Source organism: Pan troglodytes, chromosome 8 (assembly GCF_028858775.2).
Source record: "Pan troglodytes isolate AG18354 chromosome 8, NHGRI_mPanTro3-v2.0_pri, whole genome shotgun sequence".
Classification (NCBI taxonomy): Eukaryota; Metazoa; Chordata; class Mammalia; order Primates; family Hominidae; genus Pan; species Pan troglodytes.
In genome coordinates this window covers 29,992,924-30,014,578 of record NC_072406.2, presented here as the reverse complement: position 1 = coordinate 30,014,578, position 21,655 = coordinate 29,992,924, and the positions used below count along the sequence as shown (strand labels likewise).

The window sequence follows — 21,655 nt, the reverse complement described above, 5'->3', positions numbered from 1 at the left end:
TCATCTTTTTGCAAAACTGTAAGACTTTTCTGCCTCTTTTACTGAACCTATCATTTTCTAAATTGCGTCATCATTATTTATCTATGTCTTACTACTAATGGACTATCATTTATCTTTTTCTACTTAAATACTAAATATACTTTCTTGAATATTGAAACAATATGTAATAAATAAATTTATCAATCCATTCATACCCTCAGTCATCATTCTTCTGTGCTACGCATGCCAGTAAGCTTAAATGGTTTCCTTAAGTAACAGTCAGTTCACACTGGAATCAAAGCTGCTCAAACTCCACAAACTCCAACCCTCTCTTTAGTTTGCAGGCCCATTTCAGATGAGCAGAATCATTAGCAACATGTGGTGAAGCACTGTGTATTGCTTACGTTTCAGAATAATTTTGTCCTAGATGACCTCTGTGAATATATCAGGGACTGGGCCTTTGGAAGCATTTCAACTTTGGGAAATGTCTGACTATGCAAATACTCTATAGTTTCGCCTGACTTAGAAGCTATGGACAGGCCAAGCCTGACCTACTAAGTAATGTGCCTGTAACAAAAATCACCCTGCACGTTTGCTATCCATTGGATTTACAGACAGGGTTCAGGAGAGCCACCATTGTTCATGTTTACTGCCAAGGTCCAAGTACAAAATCTTAGCACCCCCTAATGTTGAAAGCAGTCTTTTCACCGTGAGCAGAAAATGGAATGAGAAAAATAGACTGAAGGCCAATCCCAGCGAAGTTTAACTTTGGAACTAGCCATGACCTATATTTGTGTAGAATACAAGCTTTATAGACATTAGTTTCAGCACCAGTTTAATCCCTGTTCCTACTAGGGCTATTCTGAGCTTATTTCACCATTTCTTTCAAAATTGTCAATAAATTGTTCATCCCTTTATGCTCTTCTTAAATCATTTCTGAGCTGTCTGCTTAGGCCATGGAGTAGACAAAACTAAATCTTATATTCTGAGGATTGTTTTTTTGTATTCTTTTATGGTAGACCGTTTAATCATTTTGAGATTATTCTTTATCTCTCCTTTGTATTTTTATTCTGAATTATAAAATTTTTATCTCAAAGAAGGCGTTTTTCTTCTATAAAGATTTTTTCCTTTAGCTTCTCATGTTTTGGAAAAGAAAAAGTTAAATATAGACTGTGGCTGAATATAAACTGGACTGCAGTGTTAAATGCCTCTCAGCCTCTTTCTATCACACTGTGTAAATAAAAGATTTGTTGGCAGCAATTTTCTTGGTTTGTTGGGTAAATTCTTCATAAATTCAGTTTTCAGTCTGACAGTGTTCATGAAAGCGGAACATAAAAGTAAAACATATGCACATTTTCCACCAGCTTTATTATGCAAAGTACTTGATTTTGTATAAAACTGGATTTTTCAAGGCCAGGAAAATCTTCAATAAATCACATCAGCAATCCCAAAAACGTCTGTAGAACCCTATGTGTTTTCCCACTTCTTTCAGCAACTCTGTGAATAAGAAGGAGACACCTGAAGGCTCTGCTATGGAAGCAAAGAGCAAGGGAGGCAAAGATAGAGTGAGGAAGGGAAAGATAGAGTGAGGGAGGCAAAGATAGAGTGAGGGAGGGAAAGATGGAGGGAGGGAAAGATGGAGGGATGGAAAGATAAAGTGAGGGAGGGAAAGATAGAGGGAGGGAGGGAAAGATAGAGGGAGGGAGGGAAAGATAGAGTGAGGGAGGCAAAGATAGAGTGAGGGAGGGAAAGATAGAGGGAGGGAGGGAAAGATAGAGGGAGGAATGGAAAGCTAGAGGGAGGGAGGGAAAGATAGAGTGAGGAAGGGAAAGATGGAGGGAGGGAGGGAAAGATAGAGGGAGGGAGGGAAAGATAGAGTGAGGAAGGGAAAGATAGAAGGAGGGAGGGAGGGAAAGATGGAGGGAGGGAAAGATAGAGGGAGGGAGGGAAAGATAGAGGGAGGGAGGGAAAGATGATGGAGGGAGGGAAAGATGGAGGGAGGGAAAGATAGAGGGAGGGAGGGAAAGATGGAGGGAGGGAAAGATAGAGGGAGGGAGGGAAAGATGGAGGGAGGGAAAGATAGAGGGAGGGAGGGAAAGATGGAGGGAGAGAAAGATAGAGGGAGGGAGGGAAAGATAGAGGGAGGGAGGGAAAGATAGAGGGAGGGAGGGAAAGATGGAAGGAGGGAAAGATAGAGGGAGGGGGGAAAGATGGAGGGAGGGAAAGATAGAGGGAGGGAGGGAAAGATAGAGTGAGGAAGGGAAAGATAGAGGGAGGGAGGGAAAGATAGAGTCAGGGAGGGAAAGATGGAGGGAGGGAAAGATGGAGAGGGAAAGAGAGTGAGGGAGGGAAAGACAGAGTGAGGGAGGGAAAGATGGAGGGAGGGAAAGTTGGAGGGAAGGAAAGATAGAGGGAGGGAGGGAAAGATAGAGGGAGGGAGGGAAAGATGGAGGGAGGGAAAGATAGAGGGAGGGAGGGAAAGATGGAGGGAGGGAAAGATAGAGGGAGGGAGGGAAAGATGGAGGGAGAGAAAGATAGAGGGAGGGAGGGAAAGATAGAGGGAGGGAGGGAAAGATAGAGGGAGGGAGGGAAAGATGGAGGGAGGGAAAGATAGAGGGAGGGAGGGAAAGATAGAGTGAGGAAGGGAAAGATAGAGGGAGGGAGGGAGGGAAAGATGGAGGGAGGGAAAGATAGAGGGAGGGAGGGAAAGATAGAGGGAGGGAGGGAAAGATGGAAGGAGGGAAAGATAGAGGGAGGGGGGAAAGATGGAGGGAGGGAAAGATAGAGGGAGGGAGGGAAAGATAGAGTGAGGAAGGGAAAGATAGAGGGAGGGAGGGAAAGATGGAGGGAGGGAAAGTTGGAGGGAAGGAAAGATAGAGGGAGGGAGGGAAAGATAGAGTGAGGGAGGGAAAGATGGAGGGAGGGAAGGAGGGAGAGATGGGGCGGGGTGGGGGGAAGGAAGAAAGAAAAGAAAAGAGGGAGGGAGGAAAGGAGGGAGCCCAGGAGGGAATGATCTGATTATGTTCTCAGAGTGTGACAGAAAATGGAAACTATGTTCTTTTTAAAAACCCTCCATGTACAATGTAAGGTCGGTTCTGTTTGGTCTGCATAGTGATGTCTTTGTTTTAATGCAGGGCCTCAGCAAGGATGTGGTGGTTATCTGACAGGCTCGAATAATACCTTTGCCTCTCCTGATTCTGATTCGAATGGAATGTATGACAAGAATTTAAACTGTGTATGGATCATAATTGCACCTGTAAACAAAGTAATTCACCTCACCTTCAATACATTTGCTCTGGAGGCAGCAAGTACTAGGCAAAGATGCCTTTATGATTATGTAAAGGTAAGGCTGTTGTATTTTTTTAACAGAGTCTATTCATCCAAGACTCTAATATAGTGTATTCCAGTTTATATCGTTACAGGAAGTCCTGCTAATTGTGAGTACAGGTGCTACTGCTTTTTAAAATGACCTATTCTTCAGTGATGCTACATTTAATATTATAGATGCTCTATCTTCATATCAAATTAATCTTTAATATGGGTGACTCAAATATTTTGTGTGACTGGCTTCCAACATTAGCATTTAAATCTCCTATTCATCAATGTCTTGCAAGAGACGATCTATAGGAAGGTCGGTTTTCTGGAGAGAGATACTCAAAGGACCTTTGGCAAATCCTAAAATAAACAATGTCAGTGACACAAATAATCACCTCTTAATTTGTCTATTTCTTAGGCTTATAGATTTGCTTATCACATTATGTTTAGATATTAAAATGGTTCTGAAATCCCATTAAAAGTAAATAAAGGCTGGGCACTGTGGCTCATGCCTGTAATTCCAGCAATTTGGGAGGCCGAGGCAGGAGGATCACTTGAGGCCAGGAGTTTGAGACCAGCCTGGCCAACATGGTGAAACCCTGTTTCTACTAAAGACACAAAAAATTAGCCGGGTGTGGCGGCGGGCGCCTGTAGTCCCAGCTGCTCCAGAGGCTGAGGCAGGAGAATCGCTTGAACCCGGGAGGTGGAGGTTGCAGTGAGCTGAGATCTCGCCACTGCACTCTAGCCTGGGTAGCAGAGCAAGACTCCATCTCAAAAATAAATAAATAAATAAAATAAAAAAGTAAATCAAGAAACTTCTGTTCAATTTTTAATGACTTTAATATTAAACTATTATACCTATCAGGTTATATAGGTTCAGATTACAAGTGTTAAGTAGCATCAATCAATATTTACTACTGCACTCTCAGGGGAAAAATAAAAAGTATGGCAAGATTTGTATTTATGAGGAGCTTAAGTCTGATTAGAAAATTATGGGATGACACATGCAAATTAAGAATGCATAGTTCAGGATAGTCAGCATTTAAGCGCTAATGAATGCATTCGATGCAGGCTTGAAGCAATGTGCAAGCTTAGAAGGAAAGAAAGTTCATGAAACTCGTGTGATCAAGAATGACTTGATAGAGCAAGCGAAAACTTACTCAGGTCAGGAGAGAATTCAGGCAAGGTGAACATTTTCAAAAAGGCATAGAACTTGATATGTGCATGTTCTCGAAAGCGTAAAGAGGCTGGCTGTATTGAAGCAGAATAGTGCTAAAGAGTAGCAAGAAATAAGATGGCCTACATAGAGAAATACTGAGATTACAGAGGATCCTGAAAGTCAAACTAACGACTTTAGACTCTGTGCGGGTGAAAATAAGGAGTGGTTGAAGGTTTTCCAATGAGTGAGGTGACAACAGCAGTAACTAGGGAAGACTAACCTGAAATCAGCAGCTGTGGGAACTGGAAGGAGAGGAGGCTGGGAGGGCTCCAGAGAGAGGTCCCTCCTAGGTGAGAAAGTCAGTCTTAGACCTGGATCAGGGGTGCAGCCATGGCGGTGATGGCAAGAGGGGTGCAAGAGAAACTTAAGTTCTAGGATTGCAATAAACTTTAAAGAAAATAATTTTAAAAGAAAAGGAAGGAAAATTTGTGGAGGGAATACCCATTTGAGCACGTAGTTATATGCTTATGTTTTTACTATGAAAAGGGCTAAGGCTTGGAGACCAGAAAAATAACAGTGTGGTTTTGGTGAGAGCAAGACAGACAAGTGAGACTGCAGTGGGCAGAGAATGGAATGGGGCTGTAGTGAGAAGACAGCTCCATGAATAGAGAGGACACAGCAAAGAGCCTTCCTTCCATCAGGAGAAAGGATGCTTTCTTAGAGGGAGTCAGCATAGATTTCAGAGAGTCAGGCTCTCAGCTCCAGGAAAAGTACCCAGGGAGGCAGTTGGAGAAGGCAAAAGGCACAGGAAAAGAACAGACGCGTCGTGAAAAGATAAATGTGAAGACCAGGAATAGTGTAGTATCCCTGAAGTCAAGGGGCAGGGGGATTCTTTTACAAAGCATGGGTGGTCAATACTATTGAATTGTAAAGTAGAGGCCAAGAAAGGGAAAGATGAAGAACAGCCTCATTGCACTGGATGACAACCATTTTAATAAAGTATTGGCACAGAAGCTGGATCAAAGGAGTTCATGAAAGACTAAAGATAGCAAGGAATGTCAATTCCAGTTTAATTCTCCTTTCCTAAAATGAGACCTGGCCGGCCGGGTGCGGTGACTCACATCTGTAATCCCAGCACACTGGGAGGCAGAGGTAGGCAGATTGCTTGAGCTCAGAAGTTTGAGACAAGCCCTGGCAACATAGTGAGACCCCGTCTCTACAAAAAATACAAAAAAATTATCTGGGTGTGGTGCTGTGCACCTACGGTACCAGCTTCTCGGGAGAATGAGGTGGAAGGATCCCCTGAACCCAGAAGGTATAAGCTGCAGTCAGTCGTGATTGCATCACTGCACACCAGCCTGGGCAACAGAGTGAGATACTTTCGCCAAAAAAAAAAAAAAAAGAGGCTGGGAGAGACCAAAATGACTAGAGCAGTCCTAAAGTTGAATTCAAAACTGTTTGAGAGCTCTCCTGGCTTTACAGAAAGGTAATAAGGTTTAGAGACGGACAGTATGGGGACTCTAACCCAATTTTGCTGTCAGACAAATTTCCTAATCTCCCCGATTCCTCATCATTTCGTCAATTTTTCTTTAAATCACATAATAGTACCTACTGTGAAAGGCAGTTTTGAGGATTGAAATTATGTGTACTAGAGCGTTTAGCACTGTGCCTGACATAAATTGTAAACAAATTTACCTCCCTTTTTTTCCCCCTTGGAGTAATTCCAAATAGGCATGGGCACTATGGAATTTCTTTTTCTTAAAAACTAAAAATAATGGATTTGCATATAAAATTACAATTTTAAATTCTTATAGAATGATTTGAGTATGGCCCTGCTAGGAGAGTTGATTGGATTTACTCTCAAGATCCATTTTTATGGAGTGTGATTTGATAATGTCATCAAAACAGCCTGTCATTGTCTGAATTTCCGCAATTCATTCAGGCCAGAAACTGCAATATCAAAAACAAGGAGTTATTTTCTTGCTTCAAAATAAAATATCGTTTTTTTCAAATAAATTCTGTTCAGAACTATTCTTGTTTTCCCCCTTGGAAAAGCAATTTCCTTGCATTGGCAACGTTTCCAACTACCACTAAACTGGCAGATCAAAGAATAGCCCTTGGAATGTGGAGCTTGGAGCTTTCTTTATTAAAGAGATTTTTCTGTGATAAATGGGACGGTTGATTCCTTTTAGATTTTTTTTTAGAGATTATAATCAAATCACTTTTTAGAAAAGCTAATTTAACTGAACTCTGTGGTAGATACACAAGTAAAATCATACCAATTCCGTTATTCCTTCATAATTCTATCATGATCGTTTGTGAAAGGGTTGACTTGGAGAGTAATTACGGTAACTGAATCACGTAGTGAATTGTGCATGTCACTGAGCGGTCTCTGTTGAAATCCACATCGCATCCATTGCAGGAGTTAGTTGGCAAGGGTATGTGTCAGGCCCTGTACCAGCATCACTGGAGATGTAGAGAGTTAAAGACATCTCTTGAAGAGTTCAAGCTTCTTGAGGAGCTGCTAGTAAAGTGTAGGAGACTGACATGTAAACAAAAAACATACATTTAAATAATTACATTTAAAGTACAAATAAAATACTTTTTTTTTTTTAGTTGGAGTCTTGCTCTTTTGCCCAGGCTGGACTGCAGTGGTGCTATCTCGGCTCACTGCAAGCTCTGTCTCCCGGGTTCACGCCATTCTCCTGCCTCAGCCTCCTGAGTAGCTGGGACTACAGGCGCCCGCCACCACACCCAGCTAATTTTTTGTATTTTTAGTAGAGATGAAGTTTCACTGTGTTAGCCAAGATGGTCTCGATCTCCTGACCTTGGGATCCGCCCGCCTCGGCCTCCCAAAGTGCTGGGATTACAGGCATGAGCCACCACGCCCGGCCAAAATACATTTAAATAACGGACATTTTTTTCACATTGTATAACGTGTTGCATAACATGACAAAAATCATAAATAGAAACAACATAGAAGGGCAGAGCAGAAGAGGCTCTGATTGGCTTTGTGTTGGCTAGGAAAGGCTTTCTAGAGGGTGATGGCTGGGCTGGAATTTACAAAATGAACAGAAACTCACTCCCTTTTGTTATCCTTTACGAAACTGAGAGGAGCATGAACCTAGCTGACTTTTTCTGCCAGGAAGTATGGAACCAGCAGAGAGAGGTCCTCATCCTAACATTGCCCAGTTTTTCCTCAACCCCATCAGTGCCCCTTTTCTTTTTCTTTTTCTTTTCTTTTCTTTTTTTTTTTGAGACAGAGTTTCTATCTTGTCACCCAGGCTCGAGTGCAATGGTGCGATATTGGTTCACTGCAACCTCTGCCTCCCGAGTTCAAGTGATTCTCCTGCCTCAGCCTCCCAAGTTGCTTGGATTACAGACATGCACCACCATGCCCAGCTAATTTTTGTATTTTTAGTAGAGACGGGGTTTCACCATGTTGGCCAGGCTTGTCTTGAACTCCTGACCTTAGGTGAGCCATCTACCTTGGCCTCCCAAAGTGCTGGGATTACAGGTGTCACTGCCCCTTTTCATAGCCAATATTTTGTAATCCTTCCTTTCCCACCTGAAGTGAATGTCATCTATGCTATAACCTACCCATAATGTAATTTCAGAAAATCACTATACTATCCCAAAGGCAATGAAAAGGAGAAATAAAATGAAAGTATATAAAATAGTGTGTCTTCACATATGTAAATACTCTAACACTGCTACACAAAGTCACATAATAAAATAGATTCCTTTTATATGTAGAATGGTGGTGAATAAAAAGTATAAATGTAAACAAATACGGGTGGGTTGTATTTGCAACCCACATGCCAATAGCAGCATCACCATCTGCAAGATAAGTTTCCAGAATGGTGGAAAAACTCAAAACAAACATTTCTAAACCAAACAAAGTACAGTCTTCCCTCAGCTTACACAATAATTGCATTTCTGGAAATTTGGTGCATATCAAAACTGTGCAAAAATATTTTTGTGTTTATATATAAAATGGACTTAGGTTCTGGGATCAAATAATTATAAATAACTTTTTTTTTTTTTACACAAATGTCTGACAGGACATTCAAAAGTTATGTGGGACAAAAATCTTCACTTTGCAAAACTGTCCTGTGAATTACTAAATGCCAGTTATAGGCCCAAATTATAGTGATGACCCAAAAACCACCACACTTGTGCAAAACACTCCCTATGGGGTGGTATTGACCTCATTGAGAAGGTCTGACTCAATGCACCGGGCTTAATCATTCAGTCTGTGTCAGACACTGGAGCTGAGGAGGGGCTGTCCATCTTTGGGGAGAGGATCAGCAGTCTATGGAAGGCATCACGTTCCTATCCACATGAGGTCGTACCTACTATTCATTCATTCTTTCATTCAGTTCAGTGTTAATTAGCATAGCTACTATATTCTAGACATTGCTGCAAGAACTAGAGAAGAACATAGAGATTTTAGTAAACAATACTAGGAAAACTCCTGCTCTTGTAGAGCTGATTCTAATCATTGCTTCTTTGTGGCTTTTTCCCAGACATCTGGGACTAGTATAATTTTTTCTCCAGAAGATTCTGAAATGGGTCAGAGTTTAGCCCCAAACCGGAGAAGTCACTCTCTATTCTTCTTCCCATACTAAATTACGCCCTGGTATGTTGCCCTGCAGGCCTCCTCAGAGGTTCTGCAATAAGATCAAAGAATTCACGAAGATACTCTAAGATTCTGCTCCCAGTAAGAATATCAAAATCCTCTTGTGATCAAATTCCCAGGAAAATATTAAAAGATAAAGTCCTAAGGATATTAATGTATGAAATTATTACCTTTGAAAAGAATTGTAGTCCAATATCAAAGTCTATTGCCCTTGTGCATTAAAAGTTCGTAGAAATTAAAATCCAAAAATTTTCTTTCCCAGTTTTTCTAACTGCTCAAGTCAGTAGCTGGGTGAAATGTGGGATTTTGCCGTGATTGTAGCAGAGCCTGCCTGCCACTAAGTTATTTGTACAATGCCTTCAGGATCTTTAGCAGATTCTAAAACGATCAGATTTCTAAAAGTTGAGAAAATATAACATTCTTCTCAGCACTTACCCACATCCACAAGACTTAGAACGTAATTCAAGCTCCAGGTCCATCACAGTTGTGCCAGGAAATGTTTGCTCCCAGAATGTGGCCCGTAGCTGCGTATAATGGTGTAGATCCTAAAGGCACCATTTATATCCCAGTTTATATACGATTCCCCCTCCTCGTCATTGGATAGGGCGTCCCCTGCAACGCACTGTAGGGCAACCTGGCAAAAGTCTGTAGTGAAGATTTAGTGTTATCAGAGAACAGGAGAGCAGATAGAGATCTTGGGTTTGAGGCAGAGGAGTTTAGAGCCTCCTATGTCAGTTATCCCGAGGCCACAAGCTATTTCAACTCACTTAGGAGAAATCTTACTGTGGCAATGAATGAACTAACACAAGACCAGCTTGGGGCCAGGTATGTATGTCATTTCCTTCCATCCAGCCCTGGCTTCTGCCTCCTACCTTCCTTCACATTTACCAGTTATCCATTTAAAACCCAAATCTGATCTTACATCACGTAGGATCAGATCCAGACTCCTTGGATGAAATGTATGGAACTTCACAGCTTTGTTTGTTGGACTTCGTCATTTCTCCTGTTCTCTCACCCTGGCCTCCAGGGCCAATGAAGGGGGTCAGAAGTTGTTGACACGTGCCATGCATTTCACACTTCCATGGCCTGGCATTTATTACTGTCTGGCTGGGATACCCTTCCTGTTTTGTAGGTCTGGAAGGTCTTTTTTTTTTTTCTTTGAGACAGAGTTTCGCTCTTGTCATCCAGGCTGGAATGCAGTGGTGCGATCTCGGCTCACTGCAACCTCTGCCTCCCGGGTTCAAGCAATTCTCCTGCCTCAGCCTCCCAAGTAGCTGGGATTACAGGCATGCGCCACCACGTCTGGCTAATTTCGTATTTTTAATAGAGATGGGGTTTCTCCATGTTGGTCAGGCTGGTCTCGAACTCCTGACCTCAGGCGATCTGCCTGCCTCGGCCTCCCAAAGTGCTGGGATTACAGGGATGAGCCACCATGCCCCGCAGGTCTGGAAGGTCTCTACTTACATTTAAGGGCCATCCCAAATGTCAGTCTCCATCACGTGGGTTCTCATGATACACTCCCATTATTTTATTGTAGCACTTATTTTTCTCTATTTTGTATATAATTTATATACACACATATATTTATGTGTATGCATAATGTACGTGCATATATACACAAATATATGTATTTGTATATTTAATTTGTAGACCTTTACTCTCCTTTGTTCATGAAGGGGTCTTATGTCTTGAAGATGAGGAAAGGGCTTTACATGTCCTTGTATGCCTGGGATCTAGCACAGAGGCCTGGCACACAGGTCCCAGAATAAAAATGCTTGCTAATATAAATGTGATCATAAAGACAGCAATGATTATCATGAAATTTTAACTTGTTTACAAGAAAAAGTGCATGACCTAAAACTTGGCAAATGTGCTCTTCCATGAAACAAAGGGGTGAAGATTAGAAAACTCGAGTTTCATCTGGTTCTGAATTAACTAAAATCATGTTTAAGTTGGAAAGACAGTGCCATCTAGTGGTGCATTTCTTTTTCTTTTACAATGACTGGTTTTAGTCATTCCTGTCTTACATAATCCTAGCACTTTAGAATAATGTCAGTGGTCATGGTCATGGCTGTTCTGAGGCCTTGAACACATCATAGCTCTGTTATGAATTGAATATTTGGAGTTAGATACACACAGACACTCATTTTAGAAGTAAAATGGAGATTACTCAGAAGAAAACGTTTTCTAGTTATGTGTTTCAGAGAAATCCAAGCACCCACTATTTCAATGGATGTTTCTAGAAGGGAGCCATGGTTGGGAATTGTTCTGGGTACTGGCGACACCACAGTGAAGAAGTCAGACAGAGTCTCTGTCTCCCCACACGTGGGACTTACATCCTTGTTGGGAAAGAGACCGGACAAAGTAAATAAACAATAAATAAGATCAGTTTTTATTATAATAGGAAAATAAAACAGGATGATGCTATGGGAGGGCAACATTCAATAGCATTGGCTTCTCTGAGGAGGTGACATGTCAGGTGAGGGCCCATGACAGGGAGTCCTTAGCTGTGTGAGTTCAGCTTCACCTGAGGAAGGAAGAGCAGCAGGAACAGAGCTGTGGACAGGAGTCCTCCTGGGATGAAGGAAGTGCAGCTAGCAGTGAGGTGTGGGCAGCCTGGGAAGGAGGCACAGGCCAGAGCAGCTGGGGCTTGCAGACTGTGGGAGGGAGCTGGAATTTTACTTTAGGTGCAATGGGGATCTGCCGGAGCATTTTAGACAGCAGGAGCATCACCTCATTGGAGTTTGCAGACATGCAGGCAGTTCAGTGGAGAACACTATGGCTGCTCTGGAATTAGGCCTATTAAGAAGATGTTTCAGTGGGAACAGGTGAAGGACGATGGAGGTCACCTGGAGATGGAGCCCTCTGGGATATATTTTGCAGGTAGATTGGAGTAGTTGTGGAGTGGAGAGAGAGAGAGAGGAATCAGAGATGACTAAAGTTGTAGGCTTGAAACATTGAGGTAAAGATGGCTCTGGGAGAACAGTTTTGGGAGGGCTAGTGGGACAGAGGAATCAAAGCACTTGTTTATTTATTTATTAGATATTTATTGAGAGCCTCTCACGTGCAGACACTTTTCTAAAAACTGGGAACATGGCAGTGAGCAGAAAAGAAATCTGTGCATTCATGGAACTTGTATTCTCTTCAGAGGGAAAGCCAATGAAATAAGCAAGTTTAGCCTGGACAACATAGGAAGACCCCATCTCTAAAAATTTTTTTAAATTAGCTAGGCATGGTGGCATGCACCTGTAGTCCCAGGTACTTGGGAGGCTGAGGTGGGAGGATCACTTGAGCCCAGAAGTTCAAGGTTGCAGTGAGCTATGATTGCAGCACTGCACTCCAGCCTGGGCAACAACGTAAGACCTTATTTCAAAAAAAAAGCTAAATATGTAGTATATAGAAGAAGGTAACAGTTGCTTGCTGTGGAGAAAAATCAAGCAGGAAAGGAGATGGGAATGTTGGGAGAGTTTACATCCGGAAGGCCTTATTGAGTTGGGGATATCTTTTTTTTTTTTTTTTTTTTTTTTTTGAGACAGTCTTGCACTGTCACCCAGGCTGGAGTGCAGTGGCACCATCTCAGCTCACTGTAACCTCCACCTCCTAGATTCAAGTTATTCTCCTGCCTCAGCCTCCCAAGTATATGGGATTACAGGCGTGTACCACCACGCCCGGCCGAGTTGGGGATATGTGAGTAAAGACCTGAAGAAATGCACGAGGACAAACTATGTGGATATACAGGGAAGAGCATTCCAGGCAAAGTGAACAGCAAATGCCATACCCAAGAAGCAGCAACACACCTGGTTTGGCTCAAGAAGCAGAATCGAACAAAGTGAAGACAATAAGAAATTAGATTAGAAAGGTCAGGGGTGGGAGAGGAGAGAAAGCCATTGTGATGCCTTTGGCTGTTCTATTGAGTGGATGGGAAGCAGTTAGGAGGATTTCAGCAGAGCAGTGACATGGTGTGACTTACATTTTAACAGTATCCTCTCGATGACATTTTGAGAATACACTAAAGAGGAACACGAGCAGAATCAGGGGCTTCATGGGAGGCTGCAGTGATCATCTAGGCAAGAGATCAGAGCAGTTGGGGCCATAGTGTGAGTCGGTGCAGAGGTTAAAGCAGCAGCGGGTGAGCGGACTCTCATAACACCTTCTTTTAAAAATCATATATTTCCCAAAGAGGAAAAAAATGTTAGGCGTCATAACAGGTTTTTCCTGAAAGTCATAATATAATCAATCCAATTATAATTCTGTTCCTAAATTAAGACTACCTCTAAGAAAATCAATGTAAAAATGTTTAATCGTGACCTATTGCGACTTCACGTCCAATTTAGTGTGAAATATGCAATTTTTTTTTAGTAATGGAGAAGTAATGAATTGTTTTTCTTCTCAGTTATATGATGGGGATAGTGAAAATGCGAACTTGGCTGGAACATTTTGTGGTTCCACAGTACCTGCTCCTTTTATCTCTTCTGGTAACTTCCTTACGGTTCAATTCATCAGTGACTTAACATTAGAAAGGGAAGGATTTAATGCTACATACACCATCATGGACAGTGAGTAAAGAGAAGCATTTTTATATGTTATGAAATACACATGTATTTATGCACTGAAAAGAATGCCCTGCTTATTATATCGAAATTTCAATGTTAATTACTAAACTCAATGTCAATTACTATCTAAACTCAATGTCAATTGCTAAACACCGTGTTAATTACTGTATGTTTAATCTGTGGTACAAATTTGATACAATCTTTAGTCAAGGATATAAACCCTGAATTCTTAATAGAGTGATGAAAATATAGCTCCTCCGGGGTGGGAGGCAGGGAAGACAGAATTTTAAAGATTGCCTGAGATGAGACATGAATAAAATGTCTCCTGTGTTGCTTTTTCTTCCCTCTCCAGTGCCTTGTGGTGGAACATACAATGCAACTTGGACCCCACAAAATATTTCATCACCCGATTCATCAGACCCAGATGTCCCATTTTCCATCTGTACTTGGGTCATTGACTCCCCTCCGCATCAGCAGGTCAAGATAACTGTGTGGGCATTACAGCTGACCTCGCAAGACTGCACGCAGAATTACTTACAGCTTCAGGACTCACCGCAGGTAACAATTATAGGATGAATGGCAGTCACATCTAGTGACCTTTTCACCAGTATTTGCAAAACACTTGAAGTAATGAAGCCATGATGAAATAATTTTCTTTTTTTTAATTGTACTTTAAGTTTTAGGGTACATGCGCACAATGTGCAGGTTTGTTACATATGTAAACATGTGCCATGTTGGTGTGCTGCACCCATTAACTCGTCATTTAACATTAGGTATATCTCCTAATGCTATCCCTCCCCCCTCCCCCCTTCCCCCACCCCACAACAGGCCCTGGTGTGTGATGTTCCCCTTCCTGTGTCCATGTGTTCTGATTGTTCAATTCCCACCTATGAGTGAGAACTTGCGGTGTTTGGTTTTTTGTCCTTGCAATAGTTTGCTGAGAATGATGGTTTCCAGCTTCATCCATGTCCCTACAAAGGACATGAACTCATCCTTTTTTATGGCTGCATAGTATTCCATGGTGTATATCTGCCACATTTTCTTAATCCGGTCTATCATTGTTGGACATTTGGGTTGGTTCCAAGTCTTTGCTATTGTGAATAGTGCCGCAATAAACATACGTGTGCATGTGTCTTTATAGCAGCATGATTTATAGTCCTTTGGGTATATACCCAGTAATGGGATGGCTGGATCAAATGGTATTTCTAGTTCTAGATCCCTAAGGAATCGCCACACTGACTTCCACAATGGTTGAACTAGTTTATAGTCCCACCAACAGTGTAAAAGCGTTCCTATTTCTCCACATCCTCTCCAGCACCTGTTGTTTCCTGACTTTTTAATGATCACCATTCTAACTGGTGTGAGATGGTATCTCATTGTGGTTTTGATTTGCATTTCTCTGATGGCCAGTGATGATGAGCATTTTTTCATGTGTCTTTTGGCTGCATAAATGTCTTCTTTTGAGAAGTGTCTGTTCATATCCTTCACCCACTTTTTGATGGGGTTGTTTGTTTCATGATGAAATAATTTTCTAAGTTACTTCCAGCTTAATGTGTTTTTCATCCATACACAAAGCCCTCCAATCAGGTGTGTCAAGAAACTTGAACTTGGTCCTGCAGGTCCAGAGCTCTCAAAGCTTCATGTGCCTAAGAATGCATTAAGATGCATCTTAAAAGTGCATCCTCCCTGGCCCACCCTCAGAGACCGAATCCCCCATGTAACACCCATTTATCTGAATTTTTGACAAACACCTCTGGTGTTTTGGTGCCAGTACCAGAGCTCCACGGACCATGCTTGGAGAAATACCTCTAGTTAGTGGGATTTATGTATAGGTTGAATTGAAAGGGTCAGTACAGAACACAAGAGAATCAGTGAAGAGGCTGTTTGGCACTAGTCCGATAGGTTTATATTCATGGTAATATAAGAGAGATAAAAAGAAAAGGGCTGGGTGTGGTGGCTCATGCTTATAATCCCAGCACTTTGGGAGGCCAAGGCTGGTGGATTACCTGAGGTCAGGAGTTCAAGATCAGCCTGGCCAATGTGGTGAAACCCTGCCTCTACTGAAAATACAAAAAATTAGCTGGGTGCAGTGGTGCGTGCTTGTAATCCCAGCTACTCAGGAGGCTGAGGTAGGAGAATCGCTTGAACCTGGGAGGCGGAGGTTGCGGTGAGCCAAGATCGCGCCACTGCACTCCAGCCTGGGCGACAGAGTGAGACTTCGTCTCAACAACAACAACAACAAAATCCATTTTGAGCTTTAAAAAAGGCTGAGTCTGAATTTCCTCTGGAATAAGATGTTGAGGAGACAGTTGGACACAAAGTGGGTTGTTGACCGAAGGCCCAAAGATTTTTGTGCATCATCATTATCATGATAGGTAATTGAAAAATGAGAAGAATGAGATTATCTGGGGAAAATATGCAAAGGGATTGGCCATGAACTGAGGATGGATACCGGGAGAACATCTGAGAATACCTGGATTGTCTTTCTGCAGTTTGGGGAGCAACTAACCCTCCCCAGTTCATTCCAGTAAAATGTCATGGTCAAAGCCCCATATGCTGGACTAGTAGAGTATCTGTTGTCTTCTGAGTTTTCAGGGTCCCCTTCATTATAAATCTGGGGTCCCCTGCTTCTCATGTGGTCTTGCTGGGGAAAGAAAAGTCCAGGTTGTGTGACTCCAGTGTGAAGAGGCGTGAGATGTGCTGGCAGCCGAATAGACCCTGGACTTGCTGAGTTTTGTGCAAAGCATAGATGCTGAGATGAGCTCCCAAGGTGGACAAGATGCTAGATTATCGTCATTCCATTGGTAATGGTTTTCGGGACAAAATCTCTATTACCCAGTGGTACCCTAGAGGACTTACAGCCAAGTGGAACAGGCCCTTTGGGTGAAAGCTCTCTCAATTTTCCCTGGCTTCACGAAGCTAAGACAATGGGGATCAGTGGGGCACAGAATGGCACTTTCAGGGCACGAGGCACCGGCTGAAACATAACAGCAGCTGGAGCAGCCTCGAGTAAGACCCAGTGTTTGTCATAACTGAATAATGTTTTCCACTGAATGAATACAGGAAACAATCAAGGGTTTCAGACTGGGTAGGTAGGGAGGAAAGACAAACATTGACGGATGAGCTGGGAGAAACTGGGGTTCTCGGGGTATCCAAGAGTAGACAGAGCAGCCCTAATTGGCAGATCAGGAAGGAATGATGTGTCGGGTGGTTACGGAGGATGTTCAGTGGTTAGCTGGCACTGGAGATGAACAGAGATGCAGAGATGGAAGGCCCTAGAGTTAAGAAATACAAAGTTAAGGGTGTTTAATGGCTTGTCTATAAAAACACAGAAACCTCTAAAGGGTTCAGAAAGGAAATCGGGGGCAGGAGATGACTATGAGCTGAGACACCTCAAGTCTTTCATAAATGAAGGGAAGTAACTGGGAGAAAAGTAAATGAGAGTGACGATAATGGTAAGAATATCTTTGGCCAGTTGTAGAGACCGTCGAAGGAGAACCAGCTTTGAGACGAGGATGGAAGCTGCAGTGAGGAATGTGGAGCATCCCTCCCTTCCCCCGAGGCTGGCCCCCCACCCTTCCCACTCAATGAACTGTGGAGCATGGGTAAAGAACAGCCTCTACCAGGAGGCTGCTGGAGAACCAGGTTTTGCTAAGGCCACAAAGTGGAAAGGTGGGGGATGTATACAGAGAATGACTGACAGTGCGGTTAAAGTTCACAGGATACAGCAAAGTTAGACAAGGACCAAGAGCAGGAGACAGTGGGGAAAAGGGGTGGAAGCCCCAAGCAGTTACAGGAGTTTTGCAAGCAGAGACGGGTGGGGTGTTTCAGTAGGTTCCTAAGGACTGCAGATATTGGAGACATTCCTGTGACAGGGAGGCTGCAAATACCCTGACTTTGGTACAACTTGTTTTTACCCAAGAACTGATGGGCATTCGACTGCATTTACTCCAGGCTTTTGAGAGGTGATAAGGGCTGCCCTAGTGTTGCAAAGGGGAACCGGTACCTCATGACAGGCCCCGGCTGGCTTGGGGGATGTACAGTGGAACCAAAGGCTCTGATTAGATTTGCTAAGGGGTAGTAAGGGCTGGATCAGGGCGATGGTGGTTGTTAGTCCCATGGAGCTCAGGACAATGGCAAAAGCCCCAGGAGGAGAGATCCAGTGAGCTCTCAAACAGCCTAGCGATCCTCAGAGCAATGGCACAGGCCTCAGCTAGGAAGTTGCATAAAAGGCGAGGGATCTTATTTTCAGCAGGGAAATGTCTGTGGTTTCAGCAGAAGCTTTGCCTCCCTTCCTCCTGCCCCTCTGGGAAGGTGCAACTTGCATCAATTCCAAGGCCAACGTGAGTCTTCTTGCAGAGCACTTCCAACAACAGAGCTGGTTTCCATGGCTAAATATTTAAACCATACTTTTATATGCAGTCTAATTTCTGTTACGGCCTGTTCTCTTCTAAGACTAAATCTAACATGATTTGGCTCCCATTTCATTTCAGGGTCACGGAAATTCAAGAATTCAGTTCTGTGGCAGAAATGCTTCGGCTGTGCCAGTGTTTTATTCTTCTATGAGTACTGCAATTGTCATTTTCAAATCTGGAGTTGTAAACAGAAACTCTAGAATGAGTTTCACCTATCAGATTGCAGGTGAGGCCAGGAACTTCATCTTTTATTCAGAAAAGCTGCCATCATTACCATTATTCCTAGAATAATTACAATTATTTCTAGAATTGACTCCTGTGAGTAAATTAGGATTTGTTAACAAAAACCACATCCCTCTCTTAACTAGAACCCAGCCGAATTTAGCAAATTACTACAGTTGGTTTCTAAAGAGATAAAGAGAATATAATACTAACCAGGATGGTTAGAATGCTAGCATTTTCTTCAAAGTATATGTAGTTGATTTTAAAAATATGCCAGTTATCTTATTAATTATACACTTAACCACATTGAATATACATTTTTATTTACAAGAAATATATACATTTATTTACAAAAGCTTTATCAAAATATAAGTCTCATATCATACAATTTACCTTAAAGTTTATATTGCAGAGGTTTTTAGTATTTTCACAAAATTGAAAATCACAAAATTGAAAATCTTTGAAAATTATTTTGTAAAAATCAAAAAGCCTTGAAAGAGTTACCTGATTACTATCACTAAGAAGTTTATTTTCACAGAACACTTTATTTAGTACTTATTTTGAATTGACTCAAATGAAAGCTTCCTTTGGTTAAAACAAACAAAAGTACTTTTGGTATTTTTTTACCAAAAAAAAAGGTAAAGAACGATTTGCCACAAATAACTCAACAATGGATTTAAAATCCTTGTGCAAAACTCTGTCTTGGAGGTAGCATCCTTGTCGAAAAGAGAGTCTGAATGCTACTTCCACCTCAATGTGATCAGAAAAGTTCAAAGGATGCTCGAGTATTCGTCTTTAAAGGAGAAGCCTCCTGTGTCATGCTTCCTGTAGGCGTGTTTGTGTGAACGAGCTGTTGCGTTGCACCTGTGTGTGCTGCTTGAGCAATTCACTTCACTGCTCAGGGTCTCAATTATCTCAAAGGTAAACGAAGAAGCTGGATTACTTTTTTCTAAAGTTTATCAAATGTAATGATCTTTTTGAAGGATTCCTGTGAGGTTGAAAGAGCACTAAATATTGGAATGCATACATTAATTATGCATATTTTTCCTCTAAGATTGCAACAGAGACTATCACAAGGCATTTGGCAACCTGAGAAGCCCTGGATGGCCAGATAACTACAACAATGACAAGGATTGCACCGTTACTCTCACGGCCCCCCAGAACCACACCATTTCCCTCTTTTTTCATTCATTTGGCATCGAGAACTCAGTTGAATGCAGAAACGATTTCTTGGAGGTGACATGCATTTGAATATCGTTTGAATGAATTATTTAAAAGATGGTGGATCACTTAAGATTTTACACCTTTTCTCTAGTGCTGCTAATACTATATGATTCTTATTTGTTTCATTAATTTATTCATTACCCTTTCATTCCCTAAACATCTACAGAGCACCAGTCCAAACACCGGAAATTGGGAACCTCAGGGCCTGCAGGAGACTCCTAGTCTGGCAGGAAGGACAGATAGGGTATAGCCAATTACAGCACAATGTGGAAAGGACTAACTGAGTCCAGCATGGGTTGGGGTTCCTAACTCAGTCTGGGAACTAGAAGGCTCAAGAGGGCAATATGTAAGTTGAGACCTAAAAGGATCAGAGGGAAGTCTAAGGACAACATGCTGGTTCTGTAAAATGAAACTCAATGATACTAAATAGCTCACCTAATTTTCCTGACAGCTACAGTAAGTTTGGGGCATCGTCAACATCCTCTAAAGACAAGTGTTTCCTTGAATAAATGCTCCCTGGTCTCAGGGGGTGTGGTCTGTCCTTTCTTCACCACAACTCCAGAGCTTGAATTTGGGCACAGAAGTGACTTCACTGTTTGCCCATCGTCCACCCACCCACCCTCCACTCCCACCCCAGGACACACTGAGAGAGAAGCCCCCTTGTGCCTGGAGCAGGCAGAACCATGCGCCTCGTGGGCCTGAAACTTTGGGGTCCTCCAGTGCCCCCGATGAGCTCCCTCTGTGCTCTTTCTGCCCCATTGCCTGCATTGGGCATATGAGATGGAACATGAACATCATCGCTCATAGGCAGGAGATAGTCTGAATAAGCCTCATCTGATGTGGACCCAGTGTGTGGAACTCAGCCCCTGTGTTTTGCCAGAAAAACCCCAGAGCTCACGGGGTTTGAGCTTTGCAAGCTCTGTCGAAAATGCATTCATCCTTAGGAAATATACTTAGGTGGAACCTAAAAACCAAGAGCATAAAGATGCTGAGTTCCTCTGTGAGTGGAGTTTAAATCTAAACCTCATCCTGACCGTCTCTAAACTGGCTTTGTACCACACAAGAGTCTTCAGTAAAGTTTCCAAAAAGTGTGCTTGTTCCTCTACCCCTGATCTGGAGTTGTATTTTTTATTTTATTTTTTTTCTCACTGCCTCTTTAATCAGGTCTTCATTCAAAATAAGCTGCCCAAGAGGATTTGACCTTTGTAGCATAAAGAAATGTACCGGTGTAGGCAGCGGGCTCCTTTCATTCTGTAGGACGATTCTTTCTAGCAGGCCTCTGCTCAGCTGATAGTTTCTTGGTAGCTTCAGCCTTTGTTCCCAACAAAACATCTTCTGCTTCTTAGCACCAAGGGCTTTCTTTCTTTCTTTTCTTTCTTTTCTCCCCTGCAACCCCCCTCATCCGATCTGGCTCCTAGGGCTGCTGGCACCTTCTGCCCAGCCTGGCCAGGAAGGGTGTTCCGGCATATGGTCTTTGCATATGGGTTTAGCTTCAACATGATTCCTGACACGGAGTTTTATCATCCTGGAAAGCTCTCCCCTTTGGAATTCATCTAAATCCTTTATTAATCAATAGCCTTAACATATAGTGCCATAAATAACACTCGGAGGAAGCTCATGCCTTTTCTAAAGGAATACTCGCCACGACAGGAGACCGAAAGATGTATATAGCAGGGAGGAAATGAAGAGGCAAATACAGTTATTCTTTGTGCCGGTCAGGTTATTCAACTTGGACCTGTGTACCTCCCCCACCATGGAGATCCAAATATTTATATGAAGTGTAAAGCAGAAAGAATGAGGAGAGTGGGATCTGGAGGAAAGATGGAATAATCCCGTTAGGTTGGAGTCACAGTGCAACTAACTCTTAACTCACTCCAGCTTGAATGGACCATTATTGATCAGAGTCAACATTTGCCATTTGCCTGATAGATGCTGGGAAGCAAAGCCTTGCTTTCCAGCCGTGGAGAGTGAGAATTCCTCCTCCTAGTTGTCCTTCATTACTCCACAGAATGGATCTGAAACTTCCTGTCCCATAAGCAAAGAAAGGAAACCACCGCTTAGGCCTGTAAAATGTAGCTCCATCTGGCTCTCAGTGGGAAGGCTGTGGGCACAGTTTCTTGGCAGCTGTACCAGGAAGCCTCAGCAT

At 42.5% G+C, this 21,655-nt stretch overlaps 1 protein-coding gene across 2 annotated transcripts in view; it reads left to right on the top strand.

Annotated features, from left to right (window-relative positions):
• The window catches only part of CUBN (cubilin), a 305,950-nt gene that overhangs the window by 275,416 nt on the left and 8,879 nt on the right, over nucleotides 1-21,655 (top strand). For both annotated transcript variants that reach the window (XM_063781434.1, XM_024346234.3), the window contains 5 exons: nucleotides 3,114-3,322; nucleotides 13,489-13,651; nucleotides 14,001-14,206; nucleotides 18,142-18,289; nucleotides 19,340-19,521. In XM_063781434.1, coding sequence (XP_063637504.1) covers nucleotides 3,114-3,322; nucleotides 13,489-13,651; nucleotides 14,001-14,206; nucleotides 18,142-18,289; nucleotides 19,340-19,521 — 908 coding nt within the window. The remainder of the gene's footprint in view (nucleotides 1-3,113; nucleotides 3,323-13,488; nucleotides 13,652-14,000; nucleotides 14,207-18,141; nucleotides 18,290-19,339; nucleotides 19,522-21,655) is intronic.